General features: G+C 43.7%; 1 protein-coding gene across 10 annotated transcripts in view; it reads right to left on the bottom strand.

Moving 5' to 3' along the window:
- Positions 1–3,158: 3,158 nt before the first annotated feature.
- caskin1 (CASK interacting protein 1) overlaps positions 3,159–10,897 on the bottom strand; it is a 174,573-nt gene continuing 166,834 nt past the window's right edge. For all 10 annotated transcript variants that reach the window (XM_085785254.1, XM_085785246.1, XM_085785250.1 and 7 more), the window contains 4 exons: positions 9,415–9,720; positions 7,444–8,218; positions 4,967–5,516; positions 3,159–3,836 (listed from right to left, as the gene is read on the bottom strand). In XM_085785254.1, coding sequence (XP_085641380.1) covers positions 3,740–3,836; positions 4,967–5,516; positions 7,444–8,218; positions 9,415–9,720 — 1,728 coding nt within the window. In that variant the 3' untranslated portion in view covers positions 3,159–3,739. The remainder of the gene's footprint in view (positions 3,837–4,966; positions 5,517–7,443; positions 8,219–9,414; positions 9,721–10,897) is intronic.

Below are 10,897 nucleotides of genomic sequence, written 5' to 3'. Positions count from 1 at the left end.
CTAGAAAATTTGAATCTTTATCATGCAAATCAGGTTCCACAAATCACTTTTTTTTTTCAACACTGCACATTTTACCCACATGCCAATACATGTATTTTGTGTCGGTAAAATTTAAGTAAAAAGAAAAGTGTATTATTCTGTTAACAGCCTGACCACCAACCTGGCTGGTTAATTTTAATTAAAGGGATTTTTTAAAATGTATGTACACTTCAGAGAATGAATTTGTCGTTTTGGGAAATACACTCTAGTGCTAGCAGCTGGTTAGCTTGCACATAAACAGGGTCCAGTGGTGAGAAAACCACTGTGTTGATTTGCACTTATGCTTTTCTATGCATCAAACAATGCTAAGTAGCAAGCTAGCTGAACATAAAGACCTTATGTGGTCTTCATGCTAAGCTAAGCAGAGCTAATCAGCTGCTGCCTAAGTTTCATACAGGTGTGAGAGTGGTGTCAATCTCCTCGTGTCAGTTTCCTAAATATTTGCTGTAGCCTACATAAAGTCTCAACAAAATAGCATGTGAATGTGAAGATTCAGTTGTTACATAATTCAAGCAAGCATTAGCTCATTTTACACAGTGTCTGAAGTGTAGCTGTGTTAATGGAGACTTCATTTGTCCAGTTAGGTTGAGACGAATCAGTTGAATGTGAGTAAGACAGCAGAGCAGTACATGGGGAAAAATGTCACTGTTGATTAGTGTTTTTTTTGTAATGCTTTTATATTTTTTTCATGACCAATATAAATAATGAAAACAGAGGAAAGAGAGAGATCCTCATATTTTATACATACCCATCTACTGTATTGTCTTCAGACCAAAATCACAAAGCAAGGCACATGGTCAAAGAAAAAACAAACAAACATAATGTTGCATTTAAAACAATTAAAAAATAATACAACTGAACAACAACAATTCTTGTATTATACACATTGCCACACCTGGACACACATGTAGCCTACACATGTAGGCAGAGGAAAAAATAAAATATAACCATAAAAAAAAAGAAAAAAAAAAAAACGCCTCCTGGAAATATCCCAACATGTTATCCTACAATGATTCCTCAGCTCGGACCACTTAAGCATGGAGAAGCAAACTGATTCAACACTCATTAGATCTGTTTACTTTGAAAAATAGTCTTCAGGATGACACATACATCATAAATACACTTCTTTTTTTTTGTTGCAAATATCCATATATAATAATCTCTATGTGATCATAATTTAAATACCACAACTATTCTCTGAATTCTTATTGATTTATATAAGGAGTGTGGCTGCTATGGGACTGTGGTTTTCTTAATGGGCCGAGGTGCATATGGAGAGGAGCACCTGGCTGGTTTAAGGAACTGAATCCAAGCTTCACAGCTCTCTGGTGCCACTTGCTCCGTCTTAACACTTTTTTTTCTCTTTTATTTTGTAAATCCCATAAAAACGCTGTCATGGCAACACACTGTGTAGTATCCACGGTGATGCCGATGAGGATGGTGGGCGGGATGATGTAGATTGTCATGGCAACAGGGGGTGTGGGAGGTTTGGGAGAGTGTGGGATGAGAGAGATAAAGACAGAAAGAGAGGGGTTGTCAGTTTAGGTGTCAGGAAGGGTTTCAGTCAGAAAGGTTTTTTTTTTTTTCATCATATCCTGGAGCGATAAACTCAGGGCTCCTGCACAGTGATGTAGGGAAATATCTGCACATTTGACAAAAATCTCAGAGAGGGGACGAGCTGACGCTGAGCAGATACTGATCTTATTAACTGGACTGTTGTTGGCCAGATGTGATCGATCCTCATTCAATTCAGCAACTATCAGGGCCAGGATAGACAGCTGACTCAGCCTCTGCCCTCATGTCACCTCACATTAAAATGATTCCAGTAGATTGCCGCCAGAGAATGCCTTTTACTTATTGCTCCTGTAGATGCACAATCTGCTGAGTGGAACACACATTTTGGTTTGTGACATCACAAAAGCAGCCAACTATGATCCACAGAGACACAGAGAACAGACATTTCAGTGAGTTCAGCAGTATACATGAGAACTAACTTTTGAAAGAGGGAGACAAATATTATGCAATTGGACTATATTTGTGGGAAAATTAGACACAAATTAGAGTGTTTTATATCTGGAGGGGATCTTTAAAGTTTTGATAAGACAGGCAGACAATATTGGATTGGTGATCAGTATCTAATATTAGCAGAGAAAGTTGGCTCTTTGCAATCCTGGCTTAAAATGTTTGGAAATAATGTCACCTCAGGATCAGGCCTGGTGTCGAAACCAACACTGATTTTAACTTTCATTACCAACTTGTTCAGTTTTGCGTGGGCAAGTTTGTTTCTGCAGCTTTATTTTCTGGGATCTGAGGGGAAACAGTGTGGGTGAAGCCGAGTTCATTGACCTCTGGACAGACGGCTCTGACTCTGACTGTGTTGCATTGTCTTTTAAACGGGAGGGAGTTTGGACGGACTGAGGCTAACCTGACCTTTGACCCAGAGACTCATCAATTTCACTTCCTCTCCCCTTCTTTCTTCCCCTTTCCTCACCCCAGACCTGTTTATCTGCATCCTGAAGTCCTCTGAGACCTGACACCTGTCTCCAAGACAACCTGCTGAAGCTCCTCTCCTCCCTCATCTCTCGCTTACTCTACATTGTGCAGGCTCCCGTGTCTGTGTCTGTGTCTGTGTGTGTGTGTGTGTGTGTGTGTGTGTGTGTGTGTGTGCAAGCTGGCTGCATGGGTCATTTTGTGCTTCTCCTGTGTGTGTGTGTGTGTGTGTGTGTGTGTGTGTGTGTGTGTGTGTATGTCGGTGATGATGAGGATGCAGTAGAGTGCATGGACGCAGCCAGAAACAGGAAACTGGATTTGATCCTGAAACTCCAACAATCCACAAGCTGAACCCAGAGCTAACACACATACACTTGTCACACTGTCCCAATCACACACACACACACACACACACACACACGCACGCACACACACTCACTCCAGGAGCTGGATAGTCTCGTTTTGGTCACAGATAAAAATAATTCCACCAAGTCATTTACATCGTCACAACACCAGAGGTCACCATTCCACACAGAACCAAGACATCAAACCAAAGAGCTAGAGATTCATATTTATCGGTATATTATATATATTAGTGTGCTAATGCAGGACTTTTCAGTAGATATAAACTCTCCATGCTTAGAATGTACACATACCATACTATGAGTCATTACACAGTTGGTTTTTCAATCAGTATTAGTTTAGTTTATTTGTTCAAGTCCACGTGGAGTTCTTAAAGACCCATGTTTTGATTGCAGTCTCCTTCATTTTGTTGCATTTCTTTATCTCTCCGTCTGCTGATTTTTTTTTTTTTTAAATCTTCTCTCCCCATCAGATGTGTTTGGTCCTTTTTTTTCAACCTGTCTCTTTTAGCGTCCCTCTCTTTATCCATCCATCCTTCATTCTTGCACTCCCTCCGCCACATGTCTGTCCAGGCCTGTGACAATGCTCCATCATTGTTTTCATCATCAGCAACAGGAGATGAGAGGAAGAAGAGGATGAGAGAGGTTTTTCCAGAGCAGTGGCGGACGGACGGACGGACGGTAGTAGGACGGGAAGAGCGAGGAAGAGAGGGGGGAGGGGGGAGCACGACGGAGAGAGAAGGATGAAGAGAAGAAGAGAGAGATAGAGAGGCGTGTTGCCCGTTTGTGCCATCTGAGTCACTCCTGTTGCAGCGTTGCCATGGAGACACGCTGATTGGTTTCTGTGGTTACTCCAACATGGCGTCGAGCTGGTCGGCCAGGTCATCGAACATGCTGCCGATGTCGTCTAGGATGCTGACTGTGGTCTTCTGCTCAGCCACAGAGCTACACACACACACACACACACACACACACACACACACAAACAGAAGCACAACATTATAGCAGATGATGGAGATTGTAGCCTCTGATTTCACAGCTGGTGACACTGGTGCTGAAAAGTTGAGGCTAAACTGGGTATCAGCTAAACTCCATCCCATTTTACTGTTGCTACACCCGCCTTTGCTGATCTACTGTCAGTTTACTGTCAAACTGTTCAACCAGCTGAAGAATCTGACATGAGTCAGTCATACACACTCACATAGAGGTCATATCATGCTATAAGACAGAAGCTAACCCACTGAGACTAAAGATCCATGTCTACAGTAGAAATGTGACCTCGCCCTGGAAGAAATCAATATGAAGCGTTGCTTTCTGCATTGTAGAGCCATGAAGTATCACATTAAGAAATACAACAAACTCTTTCATTTTTACATTTCCGTGCTCGACTGCTTTAGTTTTACTGTCAGTCTTTCAAGACCTTTAGGATGAGTTTCAAGTTTCATTTGACTCATGCTGACTGTTACAAAGAGTTTGACTGTACCATAAACCTTCAGCCTACCATCTGCCATCTTGACAAATCAAGGCTCACAATAAGGTTGTCCTGGTTACAGCCACATATGAAACTCCAGCTCAGATAAACTGAAGTAAACGTCTGAATTCACTACGTGCACGTAGAGAGCTTATGATCATCATAAAACTTTGTCGTTGTGTTGTTTGTTATGCAACGATTCACAGCCACCGAATACTAATGACAATGTGGCAGAATTTCTTTCTTTCTTTCTTTCTTTCTTTCTTTCTTTCTTTCTTTCTTCCTAACAGAAAAATAAAGTTCTTTGAATTGAATTGGATTGAATTATGTGAAGATTTCTGTAAATTATTGTAACAATCAGATAAAATCAAATAATGAAATGATCTCCATATTGTAACATACATCATCCTGGTGTGAACACCAGATACATCAGGGAACAGTGTGTCAGTGCGTGCGCACACACAAACACACACACACACACCCCACCTCATGGTCTGTACCAGCACAAACCTGAAAACACACACTGCCTCATTATTATTGCTCATTACTACCAGTTCACCAGCCTGCTAGTGTGTAGTGTGTGTAGATGAGTGTGTGTCCTTACTCCTCCTGCCGTAGTATCTTGTCCTCCACGGCGCGCAGAGCGGCGGCCAGCGATGCACTCGTCTCCTCCAGCTTCTGATGCACCAGAGAATCCACGCTGTAGTCTGGCGTCGTCGTGGCAGCCGGCGTGGTCACGCCCCCTCCGACCATCCCGCTGTCCACCGACACGCCCCCGATGGAGGACCGAGGCGGCTTGACGGGCGGCGGGGTGGGGCTGGGGGTGGCCGGGGTGTTGGGGGTCTGTGGGGTGGTGGGGGTCTGTGGGGTGTTGGGGGTCTGCGGGGTGTTGGGGGTCTGCGGGGTGTTGGGGCTCTGGGAGGACGGGCTGGGCGGCTTGGCGTTGGGCGGGCTGGGGGTGTTGGATGGGGGGAAGGACGGGGGGGAGCTGGTCTGTCGGGCCACCACAGAGTGCTGTCTGACCGGGGCGGACGCCGGCGTGGGGGAGGGGGAGGGGGGGCTGGTCAGGGAGTGGATCAGTTTGGCCGGTTTGGGGGCTGTGGGTGGTGGCACCGGTTTGGGTGAGACAGGCGGAGGGATCTTCTTTCCTTCCACTACAGAGAGACACACACAGACACAAGAGTAAAGTAGGTTAGAGCTGCCTGAAGGACCAAGGACTACTGAGTGTCCTCTTCCAGTCTTTGTCAAGTCAAGACATGGACAAAGGAATCAGTTACTAAATGCAATTTGAATTTGGATTTTTTTAGAAATAAAGTGCGACGCCAATTTCTTTTGGAAAAAATGATCGCAACAAATCAAGATAAGGTAGAAATGCATAACAAAAAATGGGAAAAACTTACGTTAAATGTATATGAAGTAGTTAGATAGTTTTTTATGTCATCAGGTTTGTTCTATTTTTGTTCACTATTGTCAGTTTATAAATTGTGTATGTTATGTGTAATGTGTTTCCATTAAATACAGTAAAGAAAAAAAGAAAAAGGAATCAGTTATCACACAACACAAACTGAACAGGCACTGTGAGCTGTGGTGTTAACAATTAATCCTGGACTGGAAATAAAACTGAGTGTAAATGGGTCTAAAGAGCACAATAACACTAACATTTTAGCCTTATAATAAAAAAAAACCCATAAAAAAACCCATAATGTATCTTTGGGGATTCATTTGAAAAGAGTTGGTCATTATTAATAATCAATATTCATATTCTCTTTTGACTTTCAGTTCCAAACCTTGGTTGCGATTACTATTATCTACTATCTAATCTAAATGATTAACAGGTCCCACTCTTGATGGCAGCTTGATTAGATTAGATTAGAAAACTTTATTGATCCCCAAGGGGAAACTGCTTTGCCACCCAATAAAAACACATACATCCACTTAACAAACAATACAAACATTTCCATACCATTGCACAAAACTTATCAACATGAGTGGATACTTCATACGACAGATTAGGCTGCTCAAAGCAAGTGATTTAAATTGATATTGATTGATTGATATTGATGGTTTTAACTGTGGCTGTTCAGACCATAAACAAGGAATAAGAAGCAGGTTTGAAGTGTGAAGGTGTTGGACATGAGTGTCTAACAATTACTGTGCTATAACCTCCCAGAACACACACATCACTAGGTGTGCAGAGGAGAGACAGTGGACAAGCTCTGATGTTTTCTCTCTAGTCACTTCTCATGTGAACAATCAAGTGTGACTCCTTTGACTTTGGAGGAAAGGCCATTCAAATGTCCTTCATCCTCGTTTAGACAATTATAGTGTGTCTCTGCTCTCTGTAGTGGCAGCCTGTCCACTAACCTTTGTGTGATGACTGTTGTTTTCCAACAGCACCAGACAAATTAGTTCAGACTTGAAGGCATCAGTATACCATGTGATAAGTGGTTGTCAGTGAGATGCTCTCGCCCAAACCTGTGAACACAGTGGAGGTGAATGGCACAGGTCAAACTCATCAAATACACAATCCAACAACTCCAAAATGCTCTTGTGGACAAATTGTGACCTGCACATTCACCACTAACTAACACTCCGTCCAGCAGCCATGTCTGGAAAGTAGTTCCAGCTTTGAATTTGCCTTGAAAACAACTCAGTCTCATAATGTTACAATATTATTTCAAAGTGTGGTGAATGTGCAGGTCACAACTTGTCCACCAGAGCGTTTTGGAGTAATTGGATTGTGTATTTGATGAGTTTTGAGGGACAGGGGACCTGTACCATTCACCTCCATTATGTTCGCTGAGCAGCTCACGTCTCTGCCCCGCTGATCTCAAAACAACATGCACCGATAATTTAAAGTAATGCACCTACCCCTATGACTATAGGGATTATGGCAATAGGCGAATTTGCCAAAATGTTGAACTATCCCTTTAAGTGAGGGCCCAGGTGTTTGGACATACCTGTAATAACCTTCTTATGTTTGTTCAACACCATGAAACTTCATGTCTGTCACAAACCAGTTTGTTTTGGTAATAGTGACTGACTTCCATCCTCACCCACACCTCACCACACATATCATACCTGGGCTTCCAGGTGTGCCTGGGCCTGGCAGGGGGACTCTCTTGTTGCACACAGGCTGTGGGGGGGTCTGCGGGCCTCCTTGTCTCTTAATCTGGCCCACCGCAGGCTTGGGGGAGACCGGAGGCTTTGGTTTCCTCTGTGGAGCTCCCTCATTGGCTGCTGGAGCTCCATGATCCACACTGTCCCTGCGAGGAGCGGCAGTCACTTGCGGTTGAGGTTGAGGTTGATGCTGGGGCTGAGGGTGAGGCTGAGGGTGAGGCTGAAGCTGAGGGTGAGGCTGAGGCTGAGGGTGAGGCTGAAGCTGAGGGTGAGGGTGAGGCTGAAGCTGAGGCTGAGGGTGAGGGTGAGGGTGAGGCTGAGGGTGAGGGTGAGGGTGAGGGTGAGTCTGAGGGTGAGGCTGAGGGTGAGGTTGCGGCTGAGGTTGTGGCTGCTCCGTCACTCCAGCATCAGACACGGGGCGGCGTTTGACGGTGGCGGTGCCGTTCTGGTAGGGCACCGGCTGCATGGTGTTGGGGACCCCGAGGCCCACAGCTTCTCCATTGGCTGCGGCCAGTTCGGCAAAACCCTCGGGCTCCTTGTCGCGGCTCTTGGGCCGTCGCTTCACGGTGGACGACTCCTGGAGGGTAAAGTCGGAGCCGTTGGGGTGGGGCTTTGAGCTGCGGGGCCGTCGCTTCAGGGTCGCCGTGGCTTCGGCATTGGAAATGTCATCGTGGGCGTAGCCTCCGTCTCCCTGGGGAGCCTCCCCATCCCCCTGCAGACAGACACAAAATACACACTAACGGAAAAATTCATACATTCATGACAAGAGGTCATTTTTGCACAAACAGTCAGAAACATTGATAAATGGATTAACACAAATAAAAACAGAGAAGATTCACTATGGATTTGTACTACAGTAGATCACATTTGATTTTAGCACATTACATTACATAGATAGATACAGGATATATAAACACAAGATAGATAGAACGATAGAATGATAGATAGATAGATAGAATGATAGATAGATAGATAGATAGATAGATAGATAGATAGATAGATAGATAGATAGATAGATAGATAGATAGATAGATAGATAGATAGATAGATAGATAGATAGATAGATAGATAGATAGATAGATAGATAGATAGATAGTGTAATGGGAAATTTTGGTGTAACCCAGTGTATGCTTTACAAGGGTTGTATAACCATGTTAACTAAGCGAACTTCCTTTTCTCCTTGTGGAAAGTGGTATTCAGATAATGTGTTCCTGATACCTATTGTTATGATATGGAGCCAGGCACAGCTAGTACTGAATCTACACAGAGCAGGCTAAAGGTCAAGACCGGTGCTCTGTGTTAATTTACAAGGGGAGTTGTGTCCTGGCGGTGGAGCCAGGCACAGCTACCAGTGCCATATATTTTGTCTGCTGTTCAATGTGTTTTGGGAACTATAAAGATAGCGCCCGGGTGAGCCTCTTCAACTCACTCACTCACTGACTGTACTCCTGTTCGGTTGTGTGTGTGACTCCATTCATGAATGCCTTTTATTAAAACTCAAGAAAGACAGCTGACGTGTCCAGTTATCCTTTTTTAAATACTTTGGTGAAGGAACAACATTTTTTGCCACCACAATAGATAGATAGATAGATAGATAGATAGATAGATAGATAGATAGATAGATAGATAGATAGATAGATAGATAGATAGATAGATAGATAGATAGATAGATAGAACGACAGAACAATAGATAGATAGATAGATAGAACGGTAGATAGATAGATAGATAGATAGATAGATAGATAGATAGATAGATAGATAGATAGATAGATAGATAGATAGATAGATAGATAGATAGATAGATAGATAGAACGGTAGATAGATAGATAGATAGATAGATAGATAGATAGATAGATAGATAGATAGATAGATAGATAGATAGATAGATAGATAGATAGATAGATAGATAGACAAACATATATAGATAGCTACCTGTCCTTCTCCTTCTCCTCGACCTTGGCGGCGGATGGTCAAACTTCCCTCCTCCGCAAACGGCAGGTTCTCCGTCGAGCTGCCGCTGCCTCCGGAGTTGGGGTGGGGGGAGGATGGAGGGTGGGGGGAGGAGGAGTTTACAGCGGGAGGGGGGGCCTCAGGCTGGATGGAGGGAGACGGCAGAGCAGTGGGAGTGGGCTGGTTGCGCCTGGCAGCAGCCACCAGCTCAGTGACGGGGCCGCTGATGGTCCGTCGGCGATTGACCACTTCACCGTCCAGGCCAATGGCGTCACGTGTTTTTCCCACCTGTTGAACACACAACACGCCATTGGTTGACTGTGCTACAGTTAAATGTGCATGATACAGACATTATTCATTTTTATTCGCTCTGCTTTCCAGTGTTGGGCACGTTACTTTTTTTTTAGACTGACTTGACACATGTTATGAGCTGCATCTTATGTCAGTCTGATTTAGCTGTGTGTTTGTGTTTACAAACATTTAAAGAGTGCCAGGTGGATTGTTTATGAAGTTAACGAGCTCTGCCCTGAGAATCAGACGTTACCATGGCAACTTGAGGTGGTTGCCAATGACGATAGGGGCCCCCCAGGCTGAGACAGACAGAAACGTTGAGAAAAAGAGTGATTTTCTGCCTCTGCACTGGTCTCGCAAAAGGCTTACTGTGACAAAATGGTAACTCCTATCAGAACAAAACACAGACCATCAGCGCTGTAAGGACTTCCTGAAAAATTTGGTACGATTTGGTGTTTCTACAGTAAATATTTTGGAGACGCTGGCAGTTTTAAAACATCGGTCCTTCTCTCAGAAAATCTTTGTATTGGAGTCAATGAGGAGCAGAGACAGACGTGGCTGCACTTAGAGGCTGATTCTGTAAATTCTGTCTCTCTGATATTTTGAGCACATGGTGAGAAACAGAACAAGTTTGCCTGCCACACACATAAAGATTTTATAAATCTCAACCGATTTATTATCTGTGAGAGACCCCACACATGAAGATAAAAAATCTGTGATTGAACAGTTTTGATCGTATTGTGTGTGGTGTGCTGCGATATTCCAAACACAGCTCACCACACACATTAAGATTTTTCAGAATCTTGACCCTCTGGTCAGAAAACAATCCGGCATCAGCAGCGATACCAGGGGTGTCGTTGTAGCTACTCTTTCGGGTCTATTTCCGGAATGGACAATGAGAGCGACGTAATTTTTTTTTTAATGAAAGCGGGACACTTCAGCCTTTACAACGATGTGGAAAGAGAAAAATTCAGGAATTTTTCTGGAATTTTTCTGGGCTCTCTCTCACTCTAACCGATGATGTCACGCACTCTGACACGAACATTCTGTGCAATACACACCCACTATAATCTCATAATTTCTCCAAAAATGATCATGGTCATTGATCAGGGATTGATCAAAAACTATAATACCTATCAAAACGTGGAATAATACGCCAATACACAAGACTTGT

The sequence above is a fragment of the Trachurus japonicus genome, chromosome 8 (genome assembly GCF_045865225.1).
Source record: "Trachurus japonicus isolate A0001 chromosome 8, Traja_1.0".
Classification (NCBI taxonomy): domain Eukaryota; kingdom Metazoa; phylum Chordata; class Actinopteri; order Carangiformes; family Carangidae; genus Trachurus; species Trachurus japonicus.
The sequence above is the reverse complement of the archived record's forward strand: the minus strand, read 5'-3'. Positions and strand labels throughout refer to the sequence as shown.